The following is a 15,583-nucleotide window of genomic DNA, read 5'->3' as shown; positions in this document are numbered from 1 at the left end:
AGTGCAATTTTTTCCTCTTAATTGGATGGTTTAATAGATTCGCTGTTCTCTTAATGAAATTTAGTTTTTCAAGAAACATATTCATCACTATGATATATTTTGGTGGTGCAATTATTCCCCACTCCCAGGTATTGAGAGACTGAAAATGCTGACATTTAATGCATTAGCAACAAGCAAAGCCCGAGGGTTTGGGCTTTTCCGGCTTATTTCATCCTATGAAAACCTGTGCACTTGAGGAGCTTCCTTCCCGTGCACTGTACGGGCACGTCTACAGCAAAGAACTATTAAATAGCAGATGGTGACAGTTCAAACGCTGAACGGCCTCACAACATCTCTAAGGAATATTCCCATCCCTAACACTAGGAATTCCTATACAAATATTCCATTTACACCTAAACAAATGAGTTTCAGCAAAAATAACTTTTAAAAGCCGAGTTACAATAACGCTGAACCGCCGCGGTGTTCCACAGCTCACAGGTCAGCTTTTCACGCCGCTATTTGCCCATTTTCTTTACTCAACAGTGCCAGAAACTTGCAGAAAGCAAGAAAATATCACATAAAGAGTTCTCCTTAATCCCATGGGCCTCTATCATTGCAAAATCACTGTCGTTCCTTACAGAGAGGACACATCTCCCTTCAAATAACAAAATGCGTATCATTTAGCTCACAAGGAAATATCAAGTTTGATCTTATTCTGCCTGGGCTACATTTCATGCTTAGTTCTTTATCAGTAAATGTTTATAAATTGTGTAGCAAGGGTTATAAAAAAATACCTGAAAACTGGCTGTTTCCCAGCAGATACATTTTACAGATAGGTTAAGAGTTGTGAATAGTTTTGTTTACTGAGCACCGAGCGACACAAACTCACATTTCCCACAGCAGAATGATTCCATTAGTTCACATCTGTCTTAAACATCAAAACACCCGTTTCCCCCACTCATGAATTTCAGAGCAATCATTTCACATCCATCACGTGGTTGAAATAAATCCACTACAGTCTGTAGTACAACCGAAGAGTTTTGTGGTGGATACACAGCAAACTGATCAAGACATTTTCTGCTCGTAGCCACAATACCCAGATGATCCCAATTTACCCTTTTAAACCAAGGGAGCGAGCCCAACTTTGTAACTCAAACTACATAAGGAAAATTTTATGTCAAAGAATAGTAATTTCTACACTGCATCAAGGTCCCTCCTGCATTTATGTATCACTGTAGGACTGACTGTTCTCATCAAACCACTGGAGGGGGAAAAATAACTCCACACCCTGGAGAAAGCTGCACGTGCAACAGTGAGCGCTTGGGAGGTAACGACTTACCAAATGAGCAACATTTTGCATGATTGCTGTTTCAGGCATTAACCCTCAGATCACTTTCTTATTAGAACATTCAGCCATATGTGGAATAGTCTTGGAGCAGCAAGTTTCCCAAACCAGCTATTTTATTAAAATCCAGAGTCCCAGGAGAGTTCGAAATAGTTTTGAATGCAAAGAAGAGGGTGTTAAGCAACACGTTAGTGCATGGCGTGCAGCAGGAAGCTGCTGAGGATATTTTTTACGTTGTCTGAAGACCCAGAGCTCACAGAGCAGTAGTGATACAGATACACTGATACGCTTCATTGCTCCAACATGCACCAGCTTTGAAATGCTGACAACATGCAACGTTATTTCTCAGCGGATATTATATATCAGAAAACGTACCTCTATATCCTGTATTATCTTTGGGTATAAGGACCTGTAAAATGAATTTGGGGGGCCGTCTGTTGGTCTGTTTTTAAACAGGTACTGATCCCTAGAAAGAAGCAGAAATATTTTTCAACTTACCACAAAGAATCCAAACTTTAAAGGAATCCAAAGTCTGCACAGAACAAAACCTCATGATATATTCTCATGCAATACTTGTAAGAATTTTTATTATTGCCGTTACGACCCTTGTGACTTTACAATCTGACAGCTTCATTTAAAAATGTCCAAGATTAAAAGGATAGCAGGGCTTTTCCTTATGGTTTTCCAGATTAGGGTTGGCTGCTTCGTGAGGCTTTCAGCCAGCAGGGTGCCGTCCTCTTGCATTTTCCTGGGCACACCACTAGAGAGCACAGAATGGCAGGTTTCTACAGCAGAACACACATTTCTTCACGTACCACACAGGACCACAAACATCAATGGTTTCTCTCTGAGAGGTGCCTGTGGCCCAATCAACTATTTTACATTTTAAGCAAAATAAAAGTTCAACTGGAGATAAAGCCCCACAAAACATTATTTTGCTAGGTTTTGTGAGTTGATTCTAATTGTTAGTTCTCCCTGAGAAACAGAAATTACATATTTCCAAGAAGGCCAAAAGTATCCTGTCCTGCATCAAAAAGAGTGTGGTCAGCAGGACAAGGGCAGTGATCCTTCCCCTGTGCTCTGCATTGGGGAGGCCACACCTGGAGTATTGTGTTCAGTTCTGGGCCCCTCAGGTCAGGAAAGAGATTGAAGTGCTGGAGCGGGTCCAGAGAAGAGCAACAAGACTGGGGAAGGGACTGGAACACAAGCCCTATGGGGAGAGGCTGAGGGAGCTGGGCTTGTTTAGTCTGGAAAAGAGGAGGCTTAGAGCTGAGCTCAGCACTCTCTAGAACTACCTGAAGGGCAGTTCTAGCCAGGGGGGGATTGGGCTCTTCTCCCAGGCATCAGCAATAGGACAAGGGGCCATGGGCTTCAACTCTGCCAGGGGAAATTGAGGCTGGAGATTAGAAAGCAATTCTGTGCAGAGAGAGTGGTCAGGATTGGAATGGCTGCCCAGGGAGGTGCTGGACTCACCGGCCCTGGAGGTTTTTAAACTGAGATTGGACATGGCACTTAGTGCCATGATCTAGTCAACGGACTGGAGTTGGACCAAGGGTTGGACTTGATGATCTCTGAGGGCTTTTCCAACCCAGTCCATTCTGTGATTCGCAGACAGACTTACTGCAAGAAAGCAAGTGGCGCACAGCAGGACAGGGGACAAAGCCAAAGGGCAGGTGACAGTTTTTGCCCACAGCAGAGATCAGGGTGACGATACCTACCCACTACGAGCTCACTGCTAGGGAAATGTGCAAAGGAGAACGCTGTAAAAGGTGAATATATTTCTCAGCAAGGTACTTACCAACCCCTTCTCTCCGACAGCCCCTTCCAGAGCGGATCTGTGCGTACCATCCTCTCAATGAGCTTTTTCCAGAGCATCCCCTCCGAGATGACTCTCTGCCATTCCTTGCACACCAGCTCTGCTGCGCAGAGCGACCTGGCGTCCAGATAGGAAAGGATGTTTTCTGCTATGTGATCTAAGCCTTGCTCTGCAAAGAAATAAAGGCAATCGAAACGTCAATCGCTGCGCAGGAAACTACTAAACAAGTTTTGCAAGACATTCATAGAAAGCCAACACAGCTTTAAGGCACTGAAGCAACATGATAGCTTAATTATCACACACAGAAGCACTGGGTACAAATTAATCCAAAGAGGCACAGCAAAAGCTCTCTCTTTACTCCCTTCCCAGCACAGTCTGCCTGCTGGACGGTCCCATTTCCAGAGTGAGAATGAGCACAAACCCAAATTCAGCACAGTGTGCAAGCAGCAGAAAGCGTTTTGCTTCTCCTGAACACACAATCCTGGACTTTTTGAGCATGTAATGCACTGGGCTACATGATCCAAAACCGAGATTATCTTCAAGCAGATGCTTTACTAAGCAGCTGTAGGAAAGAATTAAAATATTGGTTCTTTTACTGTTCCCTTACATGTAACAATAGATAATTTAACTCAGAAAAAGACAAGACTCCACAGGAACAAACACACACATAACCAGTAGAAGCATAAGCAAAGGTTCTGCAAAAACTTCCTTTTATCAAATGCAAGGACATCCTTTCTATTTAATCTCCTTCTATAATGTGCAGGTGCAGTGTCGCCGTGTCCTGCAGCCTGGGATGGGAAGGGCAAAGCAGGGAGTTCAACAGCAATTCATTAATTGCAAATGGTGCTTTAACATCAGAGGCAGTTATCCTGGTTCATGGTTTACAGTTGCTAGACTACATACTTGGAGAAATTATTACTGAATGACTTATAGCAGAGGCTGGGGGCTTTGAGGCTTCTCTTCAGCTAGAGGAAAATTAAAGAGGAGTAAGTTTTTTGGAACAATTTTGAGTAAATCAGACCATAATATTCAATACGGCATTTATTTCGGGGCCAGCGGATGCAAGTAAAATGACATTATTGCAAATGAAAGCCCTTTGGCAACACAGACATCCCAGCAACATCCTCTCCTGCTCTGATTTCACCTGCAGCGTACGGGATGTTGGGCAACAAGCCATAGTTATCAGTGGACTGGGGAAACACTGATTCTCCTCACAAAGATCCCAGCTTCCAGCAGCAGCTTATTAACCCCCGGGATCCTTTTCTATCACGGCAGGGTTAGATTTACGGATTAAATGCACTCAACACGCCAGCAGAAGTTCAAATCGCCCACCCTGGGGTCCTGTCCATTGACCCAGGTCTATGTAAGGTAACGTGCTGCAATATGCTATTTCATAAATATCAGTTAATGATTCTCCAAAAGCACTGGGTAGCCAAGCTGAAGCTGGTGGAAAGAATAAGCACACCAACAAAGAGGACAAATACAGTAAGCTGCCAGCATAAATCTTCAAGACATAAACCAGATGGAACGCTGCACACATCTGCTTTTGGTCTTTACCTAAATCTTCTCTCCAGCTGAGGGTGTTACATTTAAAAATGTGATTGCAGTTGAGTAAAGGTACACACATAGAACCTGCTTAGGTAATACACTTGCACTGAATTTAAAACAGAAATCGAGCTTTTTGTGTTCGCATTCCAACTACAGCATCACTGGTCACACCAAAATCACAGGTAAGCCTGGTCCTTATTTCAAAGCACCTGCAATTTTGCTTTCCAAAAAACTCCACTAAATCAGAGATCTAGAGTAACTTAATTTCCATGAATGGCAGTTGGCCAAGCTGCCTAGTGCATCGCTACAATCACACACTGTCCTCTATGTATTTTTGCAGCACACAGCATATTATATTTGGAAGAGGAGGGATTTTCTACACAAAGCGCTGCAGTTCCCAAAGCAAACGGTGCTGAGGATACGGCAAGGAACCATGGGAACCGCGGACTCTGCGGCAGAGGGCACGCCGAGGCTCCTGTGTGACGTGCGCACCACCGGTTCTCTTTCAACAGCCATTTTACACCATCTGAGCAACCTCCGCTCCCCCTCCGGACGACAGCCGGTGTGTTCAGGATCCTCCCAGCACAGGCGCTGTTGTCCGGGGCTAAAGGGGTATTGATATTCACCTCACACTGGGACACTTGGTCAGTCAATAAGAGAGCGTAGTGCTAAGAAATGACCCAAATTATCATTCAGTCCAACCAACATCAGGCTATGCTTCAAGGTTATTAATTAAATCTAAAAATGAATGACTACAAAGTTTTAAACAAAACTAAGAGTAAATATAAAAGTATGATACAGTCAAACCAGCACACCCAGAAATTATTAAAAAGACGTTGATACTGATGGCTCCGGTGTTTCTGAAAAACGTGACAGAAGGACAAGGCACCGACTTGCGGGTTCCAGCTCCACGGAGACCTGAGGATGCCGTCCTGTCCTTCCCACAACGGCGCCTTCAACCGGCGCTGGCACAGAGAGGAGCAGGGACACAAACCACCTTTCCGGGTGACCTTAGCGCCTCTTTGTTAGAAGGCAAACAAGCTCCAGCTATGTCTGTGTTCCAAAGAAGCCTGAGACACCCTGATGACAGGTGAATCTTTCAGTGTCCGCACTTTTAAGGTCTAAAATTCTTTACTCATGCACCCGAAAGATTGCAGGTGAATGAGCAAACGAACAATGCAAAGTTCATCCAATAAACTGTACGGCCAAAGGCACGGCTGTCCCTAGGCACATTTTGCTCAAAATGCCACTATTTATCTCTAGTTAAGGTGGGAGAGCAGGATCCATGCTGAACAGATGCACCAGATGCTGATCTTATTCCAAAATTTAGAAGTGTAATTTTGCCTAATTGGCATAATTTCGTAAAACAATCACCACACACATACACTAATGTTCTTAGATGAAGGAAACCTAAATGCTTTTAGTCAAATAGCAGTAAACAAACCACGTATTTCAACCATGTACTTAAAGAAAGGTTACGGTATCAAGTAGCCAGGCTGGCATTTGAATACATTGCTAACACCTTGCTTATGGTTTTGAGCAATTTTTGAAACGTAAAGATCACAAACAGGCCACGTGTGAAACGAACAATTCCCAAGGGAGAAAGCGCCAGACAAACAGAAGATGTCCCAGTGATGTTCATCCACGGAATAACATTTTCAAAGTTTATCGGTTACTGCCATCTCCTGGCAACGCACTAAATAATTATCCTCCCCAGAGATGAGAACTCCAAGGAGCTATAAAATTACCAGTAACCAACTTAATAAAAAGGCTACACTGCAAAGCATCCTTTGAACTCAACAAGTGCGCGGTTCTGTGGTCTTCTGATGATGGGGGGTTTGGGTTGTTTTCCCTGTTCTAGCAAACCTGTATCATCTTTCAGAAGCCACTGAGAGGGTCAGTGTGGAAGTGGAGCTTGAAATGCCCTTCAGAGCCAGGACTCCTGCTGCACTTTTGTTTTCGATAGCAGGCAAGTGTTTCTGAATCAGGTACAAACACTTGAGGAGTTTCATATGCAGCACAGAGCACACTCCACAATCAGAAATGCAGCTGTTGGAGTTTAAACCCTTTGTGCGAGTAAGAATAGACGTGCCATTTAGGTAGTTTCAGGAGAATTTGATTTCAATTACAATTTTGAGACCCTAAAGAAAACATGTGGGCCCCGGTGGAGATGGTGGACAGCACAAGCAGGGCCTGGTTCCGATCCTCACGCCTTGCAGCGCGAGGCTACCGCAGCACTGAAGCCCATGGTTTTCTTTTCCCTTGTGAAATCCTATCTTTCAAATGGAAGGTTTTCCAGATTAAATGCAGTTGCACAGAACTGCTTCAGAAAAATGACACATGACAAAGCAGGGACATTTTGTAATTGTTGGGTCTTTCACACAGCTGCGTTTGAAAGAGCAATAACGACCCTCTTAAAAACAGCTGTGAGGATCCGGATCCCAATCTGCCTCTCGTGTGTCAAGTCTGGATATGCAGCTCAGAAGTATCAGGGTAAGACCAGGTCCTTCTCAAAATACAACTGGAAAAAGAAATCATCTCGCTAATGTATGCACCACGCATTTAGAGACAGGGCTAGAAAACTGTTCCTAAAGAGAATAACTCCCCAAATTAACTCAAAGTACATGAAAAATCTTCCTTCCTAAGGTGGCTTCTGTTTTCTCCAGGTTAGGAACTGTCCTGGTTTTGTTAAAAACAAGTTTCTCTTTCAGTGAATTTGCCTGTCAGCTAAAGCCTTCATATTAACTGCATTTTCCTGGAGAACCAGACACATGTTTTGGTAAACCTAGCAATGGAATGTGAAGTTATTGATAAGGACAGATTCACATCTCGGGAGAGGGACCACGAGAAACAGGCGACCAAGAAACTGACCAACTGTGTATAACATTCCATTCACGTGAATACTTCATATAAAAGTGGGAGATCACGAGGATCTCGCCCCGTTTCCTTATGGCCGACATTAGGAAAGGACCTGGCAAGTTGTCCCTGCAAACTGAGGCCTAGTGGGAGACTGAATCCAGCTCCGGTTGGCTGCAGAGTCCAGTCCAGGACTTCGGGTGCCGGCTCTGCAGTTGCTGAGACTTTCAAGATTGGTTTTGTATATTTTGTATTATTTTCTCTATTCTTATTAGTAGCATTAGTAAAACATTGTTAATTTTTCCAACTCTCTTCTCTCTGTCCTTCTTTCCCTCCCGATCGCCTGTCCTGAGTGGGAAGGGGGGAGAGGGAGGAGTAAAAGGGGGAAGTGGTGGGGGAGAGAAGGTTAACAATACATCTGCCAGGGTCTATTGTCACCCCGCAATCTAAACCCTCGGCAGGAACGCTTGAGAAGATTTAGACTTTAGTGTCTACCTGCAGAAGGATGTTTTATGGAACTATCCGAGCAAGTGTTCGCAGAGACAAACCCCAAGTGCCAAGGGCTCAGCTGGTTTGCACCCCCTTCACTAACCCAAGGCTTTTCCAGACTCTTGCTTGTGGTGTAATCCCAGCACCAAACGCTCATTAATGTTTAATTGAGCTAACCCGAGGTGTTCAACAACATCCCCACAGCAGCGATAACGGACATACCCGCCCGGGACTGGGCACCTTGAACACACACACACACACACACACACACACACACACACACACACTGTTCAACAGGAAGCAAATATTTCATGGAGTTTTAAGGACCAGATGCAAATCACAAGGCAGGACCCTTTATTAAGATGTGTAATTTTCGCTATTCTGCGTCACACTGGCCACAGATAAAAATCAGATTTTTAAAACATCTGAAACTCGAGTGTTTCCTGATGTTAAAATCCAACCATCTTGTGTTCTATCAGTATGCTGAGCCCTGACAGTTACATACTGAGCACAAACACACAAGCGCTTTGCCACCAAATCCACAGACTTTGATTGCTTGCAAAAGTTCACAGATTTCAATTTTTTGCATTAAAAGAGAAGTAAAATATTTAGTCTAATTAATACAGTAGAAAAGGTCCGAGGCACACTTAGATACCCAAATGTGGGATGTCAGCCCTATAAAACTGACTAACATTAGATACGAAACAGTCACTTAGATCATGCAACTGCACAGGCTTTTATTATTCTGGCAACAAATCTCCAAAGAAGCCTGGCAGGGTACAGTTCTCTGACTGTTCTAACACACAAAACAGATATAGAAGGGACATTCTTTCCTCATCAAGGGTTACAGAGTCGTGCTTAAGGGTCAGTGTTGTCATTCATTTAAGGAAGGGGCCCAAGCTGGATGAGACCACGCAAGGAATATTAAGATATAAAATCTTAAGGATAATTAAGAGAATCAAAGGCACGGAGGCGGTATAAGTTATACTCGCAATTATGTTGTCCATTATGGGCCGCTGTCTTTTGAGGGTTATTTTTGATGCTGGCAGAAGGGAACACCGGTGGGTGCGGGCGGCCTACGGCAGAGCTGGGCCGGGCTCAACCAGGCCCAGGCCCGGGATTAGAGCCCAAGCACAGCCCAGCCTGTAAGAACAGACCTGCAGACTCCACATTCTGCCGCCACGTACAGGAAAACACACCAGAATTAGCACTTTTTTCCCACCAAAGTAACCAGATTTCACAAACTTCTTCCATTTTTCCTGCGTTCTCACAGGTGTAAAATCAGCAGGGCCAGAAGGAAGCGAAACCTATTTCCATTTAAAACAAAGGAGTTTCACTTATCGGAAAGAAGTAAAACTATCTTTTAAAAGGTAGTACTTGACTGTTATCTTTTATAGTCCAACACAGGACTGATTTCAACCAAGTCGGATTAAGTTCTTGGGTAAATTTATACAGATGTTCTTCAACTAGCACGTTACCTTTAAGAAAGGCTCAGTATGGGAACAGTTCCCAGTATTTACATCTTCAAAACCCATAAAAGTTGTAAACGTAAATACATATTTATATAAACAAATGTGGTGTAAACAAGTGCCAGTTTACACAGCCATCCAATCCCTCAGGAATAAATAGATAGTATGTAAGAACTGCGTATCACCGTAGTATCAGCCCTGAGGTATAAAAACAAGTAAAATAAAATAATAATTGAAGCTCATACTCGCACGTTATGACCATGAGTGTCTGGTTCGCTTTATTTTTTAGTTAATCCCAGATATTCCCTAGAGAAATCAAAATTCAATATGTTGAAAAGAAGCAGGAAGAATCATCCCCACCAGCTAAGGGCACCAGCTTTCCAGGCAAAACGAGGAGCGTGGTTTTGTGTGCGTGGCCAAAGCGTTCTATAAAATACCCTCCGTGAAACGGAGGCGTAGGGGAAAAGGACACCCGCTTTCATGTCCCTTTGGCACATTTTTAGCCTGTTTTTTAGGAAAACAGAGCACGTGTGTTCCACATCACTTCTGTGTCCTATCACGTGTTCTTCGTTCTCCTTTAACTACTAAGTTCATTCCAACCACGCTTGGCACATAAGCCAAAACTCGCCCATCACCTCCAAAAGTTGAATTCCTCCTGATTGTGTGAAAATGTATCAACAGCAGCACTGCAGAGCCCAGAAACCTGTCACGTCCCGGCAGCATCGCCCCAGGTCCCCACAGGCAGGAGCCTCCAAGCACACCAGCGCCTACAAAAGCTTCAGAGCTTGTCAAACGAACAACCTTTAAATGACTTTATTTAGTGGTCCCTGTGCTTAAAATAATTACCAGTTTCTGATTCCTTTTGTGATTTCTGTCACTGCCGTGTCTTGGCAATCTTGGGATACCACTCACCGGTCTGGGGTACTACACCGATTTCATATTAGAACTAGTGTTACAGATTTACATCAACCAGCAGCAAAAGGGGTTTCTGAGCAACTGAAGGAAGGAATCACAGCTGGACTATACAATGAAAACCCACAATAACTTGTGCTCAAGTCAGTAACGAGACCAGACACACGAGATTCACTCATCTAAGGACGCAGGACACTTAGAACGAAACTAAAATGTAATAAAAGACTTGACAAACAAAACCACCTCTTTAGTATTTTCTACACCTATGGGGTTCATATGAAAAGGAACTCAGACCAGAGCTTGCAGAGATACAACTTTTACAACAACTCGGTTCCAGCGAAACACAAACTATTCGTCAGAATATGCTACTCAAAGTACTTTTACATGGAACAACACTGGCATCCAGTGGCCAATTCAATTAATCACAGAAGTGAATGACTTCCAGAACCATCACCTTATACAAGACAATCTACATCTGGAGGATGTTCCAAAAAGTAATATTTATAAGCACACCTCTTGTAAAAGAAATATTAATTTACCTGGTAATGCAGTGATGAAGTCCCGTTGTAACATGGGCTTCAAGTAAGAGTTAATATGTCCATGCTGATAGTGACACATTCGTGAAATAAGGTGTTCCACAAATTCAACTTGATCTGATTCAGACCACTGGTCAAAATATTTAATACACAAGTCTTTTTCTTTTTCGTAATTTCCTTCCGATGGTCTTTTTCTTGAGACAATCACAGATGAAGTTCCATTACTTATCTGTTTTTAGAAAAGGAATATCAGTATTTCAGTATAAGCAAGAATAGAAACAGCTTTATAAGAACTCTCGAGGAAGAAAATGTGAGAAGACACAAAGAAATAATCAACAGCATTAAATTTTAAAATACATTAAGGCTGTGAATTATGCCATGTGAACTTCATATCTCATAAATAAAGATGAATGAAAAGACCTTGCTCATAATAGTAAGTCACTTCTTATGCCAAAACACTTCGGTTCCCTTACGCCTGTTACAATTTGCACAGCGAGGAACTTAATTCTTCTGAGAACAAACTCCTCCAAATTAAAGCAGCGGTTTGTGCCGCACACTGCAGTTTGGCCCTTCTGCCTCCACCAACCATTCACAGAGGTTCCAACGGTTAGAATAACACACACTTAGAGACATCCCAAAATCAGGTATTCATTCTCTAATCGAATCTTTGTATTAACACCCTCACGTCAGTTTTGAACCGCTTGCCCACAAATGAACACTGAGAATAACACGACCTCAAGGGCTTTGTTCTGTTCTTGACAAACAGCTCATGTCAATGTTTGGGCCATAATTAAAATCTGGGAGCTTTAGCTACAAACACGGACGCTCCAGAACACCCCAGGACTCGCTGCTCGTCGGTCAGCAGAACCAGCGACGGACGCCAGGCTGCTCTGAGCCCTTCAGGACACCGAGGGGCTGCTGGGGAACAACTGCTGGCTTGCGGAAATATTCCCAAACTTCTCCCAAGCAAATTGGTTGCAACTCCTTGACATGTGAAAGTGTTGAATTTTCCTCTGAAACGAGTCACGTGCTCAGAAAGGTTGACCTGTACTCCCAAATATCCTTTGCTGCAGAATTGGCCTTTCAAGGTTGGCACAAACTACAGAATCTAGTAACTTCGAGTATTATTCGTCAGCGGCATCCTTCACTTGAAGGCAGAGCTAATTTTAGGATGACACAGTCAACTCCGTACAAGGATGATTACGCAGATGCAAGATTTGGGACCACAGAAAATCATGGCAACTCTCCTTCTCCCCAAATGTTAGTCCTACCTGCCATAGGGTATTTTTCTTTGGAGACTCATCTTCATTCTGATCCTCCATTACTGACGTGTTCTATGAAAAAAGAAAAGGCATTACTTCAATTTTGATTCTATTTCAATTCCTCGCTCTACAAGCATTACGAAAAAGCAAATCAAGTGAACAGATAAAATTCGTTTTCCCAGTGAACGGAATTATCAAAGATTTCTGGCCACAAAACCTTGGTATTATAAATAAATTCCTCTTTTAACTGACATGTTTATCAATTCCATTTACTGTAAAGATAACTCCCCAACCCCTCTTCAATTTCCTTTGACAGGTTTTCATGCAGCCTTTCAACGCTCTTCTCACTGGGAAATAAATTCACTTGCATCCTACTCAAGCCAAAGTAATTAAACCTGTCAAAGTAATCAACCAGCACTTTCTGTCAAAGTTAAGATGCATACATCTAGTGAAAAAAACAAAAAAGAAAGCAAAATAGCACCATACACCACTTGCATGCAACAGAATATGCTTTTTTCCAGTGCCAGCTTAGCACAAGGAGCTGCTCTGCGTCCCCTGTCACCTGCGCAGCCACGACCCCTCCTCACCCTGATCCATCTCAGTGCTCTCCCCGCACCACAACTGCCCCTCCCCACTGTTTTCTCCCCTGTTGTTCCAGAACAAGAGATGTAAGGGTTTCTATAAGCGTTCAGCTGCGGATGTTGCTTTTAGAGCTTAACTTGGCTTTCCAAAATCTTTCACTCACTTCTTCCCTTTTTGCTTTCACACACAGAATAACAGAATGGACCGGGTTGGAAAAGCCCTCAGAGATCATCCAGTCCAGCCCTTGGTCCAACTCCAGTCCATTGACTAGATCATGGCACTAAGTGCCGTGTTCAATCTCAGTTTAAAAACCTCCAGGGCCGGTGAGTCCAGCACCTCCCTGGGCAGCCATTCCAATCCTGACCACTCTCTCTGCACAGAATTGCTTTCTAATCTCCAGCCTCAATTTCCCCTGGCAGAGTTTAAGTCCATGGCCCCTTGTCCTGTTGCTGATGCCTGGGAGAAGAGCCCAATCCCCACCTGGCTAGAACTGCCCTTCAGGTAGTTCTAGAGAGTGCTGAGCTCAGCTCTAAGCCTCCTCTTCTCCAGACTAAACAAGCCCAGCTCCCTCAGCCTCTCCCCATAGGGCTTGTGCTCAAGTCCCTTCCCCAGTCTTGTTGCTCTTCTCTGGACCCGCTCCAGCACTTCAATCTCTTTCCTGAACTGAGGGCCCAGAACTGAACACAATACTCCAGGGGTGGCCTCCCCAATGCAGAGCACAGGGGAAGGGTCACTGCCCTTGTCCTGCTCACCACGATCGTTTTCATGATCTGTTCCCTTTTGCTGTCCGGACCACAGTTCCCATCGATTGCCCCCTGCTCACTGGTACCGACCCCATGGCAATTCCCACTCCTTTGGCCTCCCAGCACCCCTGTCCTGCCCATCACAGTGTCCAGGAGACATGTGCTGACTGGCACAGGCCTGACACAAAAAACTCAATGTCTTAAAACATGATGTGTACCTATTTCAGCCCACTCCCCCTGCACCGGCTGCCTCAGCAGAAAGAGGAACAAGACACTCAAGCAAAACACACGATGGAATAAGTCACGTAATTCCTTTACTCCTGCCATCACGTATTACGAATTCACCCCTTATTAGCTACATCCACCCCCATTTAAAACACAATTCCATCTCAAAGCATTCATCACTTCATCTTCTCCTCTTCCTTGCATTAGGAATGTACTGCACTAAAACCAGAAAACCTGAAAAATTAAGGATATTACGCCTACAGGTTGGCCTTCCCCCCGCCGGCCTACACTGCTCTGTCTGAAGTTTACCTGGAACCTTTTTATTCCCTGCAGTTAGCTATTAAAAAAAGCCAAACCACCACCCATAGATCATACAGACAAAAGATGACATTATAAAACCTATGCCCACCGAGTGATGGAAAAACTCAAGTCTACCTGGCTATGACACACATGACAAACACAAGCCCAGGAGGTGGCTGGTGGCGAGTCCAAAAATGGACAAAGGCAGTAACAGTTCAGTGTTCCTGGATGTCATAGGACAGTAACACTGGAAAAGTAAACCGCACTTTCCACACGCTAGTCTGGTGAGGGCCACTGCAGCTGTTGAGAAGCACACACTGTTCAGAACCAGCACTGTCACCCGTGGGCAAACGATCCGTGACCGATGCTCCGGTCCCTCACAAACTGGTACCCAACTGCCCCACACCAGCAAACATAACTCCACAGAATTACACAGGGGTTTTCTTGTTTTATCTGAAATTTGAATGTGTAGAAATAACAACATATAATCACTGTAATGAGTAACGGTGTTTTCAACTAGAATGTGCTTAAATGAGTAAGGAATGTCTCATCCCCTTTTGCAGCTCAAAGATAAATATATGCATGGATCCTGTGTGCTAGAGCAAGGAACAGGAATTCTCATTGAGTGTGGGGTCAGCATATTAGAGCCATCAAGATGCTGCAGGGAGTGGAGCATCTCCCGTGTGAGGAAAGGCTGAGGGAGCTGGGGCTCTGGAGCTGGACAAGAGGACACTGAGGGGGGACTCATTCCTGGGGATCAAGATGGAAAGGGGGAGTGTCAGGAGGATGGAGCCAGGCTCTTCTGGTGACAACCAGTGACAGGACAAGGGCCAATGGGTGCAAACTGGAACACAGGAGGTTCCACTGAAAGATGAGAAGAAACTTGTTCCCGGTGAGGGTGGCAGAGCCTGGCCCAGGCTGCCCAGGGGGGTTGTGGAGTCTCCTTCTGTGCAGACATTCCAACCCGCCTGGACACCTTCCTGTGTAACCTCATCTGGGTGTTCCTGCTCCATGGGGGGATTGCACTGGATGAGCTTTCCAGGGCCCTTCCAACCCCTCACATTCTATGATTCTGTGATATTCAGCAGAAAACCCACACGGTATCAATTTAGCCCCAAACTAACTTCCCTTCAGCAGCTCACAGTCAGGCTCTGCCATTGCTTTCTTCTGCTCCTTTACTGGGAAACATCTCAGCGATCACATAGGCTGGGGAGGTTGGCTAAGAGCTGTCTCCTAAACGTTACATCTTTTCATTCTAGGAATAGATAATAAACCTATAGCAGGGCAGCACTGTAACGCACAGCATGCGAGGACAACACCAAAATGATCAGACTTCCACACAAGGCTCCTGCCTGCAGAGCAGGTGTTTGTCCTCCGTTCTGCGGAGTGCCTGTTGCTGCCCAGGTAGAGCAGACCGGGTACCGGGCTGTGGGGAGATGCGCCATCCCCACTGTGTCCCCAGGTCCTCTCCGCTTGTCCCTCCTGAGCCCAGCGGTGGTGGAGGTGACAGTGTTGGATCCA

General features: G+C 44.5%; 1 protein-coding gene across 4 annotated transcripts in view; it reads right to left on the bottom strand.

The window, feature by feature from the left end:
* The window catches only part of FBXW11 (F-box and WD repeat domain containing 11), a 70,226-nt gene that overhangs the window by 19,909 nt on the left and 34,734 nt on the right, over positions 1–15,583 (bottom strand). For all 4 annotated transcript variants that reach the window (XM_082064023.1, XM_082064022.1, XM_082064021.1 and 1 more), the window contains 4 exons: positions 12,222–12,284; positions 10,954–11,179; positions 3,123–3,309; positions 1,700–1,790 (listed from right to left, as the gene is read on the bottom strand). In XM_082064023.1, coding sequence (XP_081920149.1) covers positions 1,700–1,790; positions 3,123–3,309; positions 10,954–11,179; positions 12,222–12,272 — 555 coding nt within the window. In that variant the 5' untranslated portion in view covers positions 12,273–12,284. The remainder of the gene's footprint in view (positions 1–1,699; positions 1,791–3,122; positions 3,310–10,953; positions 11,180–12,221; positions 12,285–15,583) is intronic.

Source organism: Streptopelia decaocto (genome assembly GCF_964273445.1).
Source record: "Streptopelia decaocto genome assembly, chromosome: 12".
Classification (NCBI taxonomy): domain Eukaryota; kingdom Metazoa; phylum Chordata; class Aves; order Columbiformes; family Columbidae; genus Streptopelia; species Streptopelia decaocto.
The sequence above is the reverse complement of the archived record's forward strand: the minus strand, read 5'-3'. Positions and strand labels throughout refer to the sequence as shown.